This window comes from Triticum aestivum, chromosome 6B (assembly GCF_018294505.1).
Source record: "Triticum aestivum cultivar Chinese Spring chromosome 6B, IWGSC CS RefSeq v2.1, whole genome shotgun sequence".
In the NCBI taxonomy this organism is placed as follows: domain Eukaryota; kingdom Viridiplantae; phylum Streptophyta; class Magnoliopsida; order Poales; family Poaceae; genus Triticum; species Triticum aestivum.
Window position 1 is genome coordinate 491517066 of NC_057810.1, and position 2359 is coordinate 491519424.

At 54.8% G+C, this 2359-nt stretch overlaps 1 protein-coding gene across 1 annotated transcript; it reads left to right on the forward strand.

The window, feature by feature from the left end:
- Positions 1 to 242: 242 nt before the first annotated feature.
- LOC123137638 (ethylene-responsive transcription factor ERF027) lies at positions 243 to 1971 on the forward strand. The gene has a single exon (XM_044557458.1). It carries the CDS (start codon positions 674 to 676, stop codon positions 1448 to 1450), a length of 777 nt encoding a protein of 258 aa, XP_044413393.1. The 5' UTR covers positions 243 to 673; the 3' UTR covers positions 1451 to 1971.
- The last annotated feature ends 388 nt before the right edge of the window (positions 1972 to 2359 follow it).

The following is a 2359-nucleotide window of genomic DNA, read 5'->3' on the forward strand; positions in this document are numbered from 1 at the left end:
CGTATCTTTCGCTAGCCCCTAGAGAAATTATCAGCAATCACACTGAGCGGTCCGATCTTAATTTCCCAATTAAGCCCCACAAAAGCCGGGCCATCAAAGGACAGCGACGTGGCCATTTCTGCCCGTTTCGGCCCCGCGAAGGTAAGACGAAGCAGGGAGCACCGGCAAGGGGGTAACTCGATCCCGATCAGCTGCTACTAATACTAGCAGCATGCTTAATTAGTTAGGTGGAGTCTCCCCAGGCGCCAGCTCATCGCAAGCCATACACACACTCTCCCGCTCAAACAACGCGGTCTGGCTAGCTGCCTCCTCACCGCACCTGCATGCGCGCGGCGCCGCGCCTCTCCTCTCTTCTCCGATGGAGAGATCAGCTTTTCACCATGGCGGACCTCACGCTTCTCCCCCGCTTCTTTACCAACCCATATATACCTCCCGCCCTCCTGGCCTCATGCCGGATCTCACGCTTCGAATTCTGCTCGTGCGTTTCTTCACACCTATACCTACCTACCTAGCCTAGCTCTCCTCTTCCAGACTTTGAGTACTCTCTTCCCGCAGCACCTGGGTACTTAACCGCTTACCCTCCCGCCATACACCTGCGTGCACCATATAGATTAGCTAGTTTCATAGGCGCACTGCAGCTCTGGCATGTGTGAGGGGCGTGCCCTAATGGTACATGGCTGAGCACCCTTCGGCAACCTCCTCGTCTGCTGCTCCTCCCCCTCAGGTGCAAGTGCAAGCTGCTGCTGAACCGGCGACCGAACTTTCCCCGGGTGCTCCTGCCTCGCCCCATTCCCCGCCGGTTCACCTAGGCGATACGGTGGGGATAACGACGGCGTTGACGGCGACGAGCTCCGGGGAGCCGTCGCCGCGGTCCACTGGGAAGCACCCCTTCTACCGCGGCATCCGGTGCAGAAACGGCAAGTGGGTCTCGGAGATCCGCGAGCCGCGCAAGGCGCGCCGCATATGGCTCGGAACTTACCCGACGGCCGAGATGGCTGCCGCGGCCTATGACGTGGCCGCCCGCGCGCTGCGCGGCTCCGACGCCGTGCTCAATTTCCCTGGCGCCACCGCCTCGCGCCCGGTCCCCGCGTCTGCCTCCCCCGAGGACATACGCGCGGCCGCAGCCGCAGCCGCGGCGGCCGCCCAGCTTTACAGGCCGCACGGCGGCGAGGCGGCTGATGGCACTGCTTCGACTGCCGCGACAGAGGAGCAGCAGAGACATCACGGCACAATAACAAGCGAAGAAGCCGCCGATGACCGCACGCCGCACCATCAGCTGGGCAATGAGGACTTCATGGACGAGGAGGCGATCTTCGAGATGCCGCAGATGCTGCGCAACATGGCGGCGGGCATGATGATGAGCCCGCCAAGGCTGAGCCCCACCGCCTCCGACGAGTGGCCGGACCCGCCGGGGGCGGGGGAGAGCCTGTGGAGCTACCACGATCCCTAGTGAGTATATTGCATTGGCTTAAGACATGATGACCGGTGAGCTGGTTGGTACGTGCTCCAGTGCTATACCAGTTACTAAACCTAGTTAATCCGGAGTACGGCAGTGGATACATGGACCCCCGGCCGTTGCGGGGCATCGTCCTCTATCTGGTATATATGCGTGTGCCATAATAGTGGTATCACTGGGCGCTGGCCTGCGATATTATAGCCGCTACCTAGATAGTACTCGCCAGTTACGTCAGATTCGATATTATGTTAGCTAGCTGCGTACGGTCATTTTCGCACATAAAGTCCGCTCGTTGATTCGCTTGGCTTATTGCTCGTTTTACTATGAGAGCAAGCAGGCGCCACGTACCTTTTTCTTCCTCTTTTTTTTTCTATATATAAAGTGCTTAGTGGATCGCACATCACCGGGAGACTAATGCATTGTAACTTTTGTAACAGTAGACATAAAAATATTTGGCGGTGGATAAATTAAGATGGATGCGGACGTCCATATGGATCCAATTTTCCTTTTCTTTAGTTGTGTCTTTTGGCTGTAGTTTATATGCAGTATACTGCGAATTGGGGAAGTTAGCCGTTGAGAAGAGCAAAAGAGGGAAGAGTTGGTGGGCAATCTGTTATCTGTTGGATACTGTGATCGATGAAAGATCCATGCGCTATGTTACTTTTTGACAACAAATCAGATCAGCATGATTCAGGACAAAGATATCTATGCGAGTCAATTTATTGTGGAAAAGAATGGGATTTGCTCTGCTTGTAATATATTTCACACATCATAAAACGTGAAAGCAAAAAACACAGTTAGCTGAAATTGTCAAAAGGTGACATGGATAAACCGATCAGTTGCTTATTTGCGACGTCGGTTTCTCCAACCAAAATGCTCTTAAGATCTCATAATTGAGCTGTT

Coding starts and splice junctions, on each gene's coding strand:
- LOC123137638 (XM_044557458.1), top strand. CDS start 674: ATGGCTGAGCACCCTTCGGCAACCTCCTCGTCTGCTGCTCCTCCCCCT.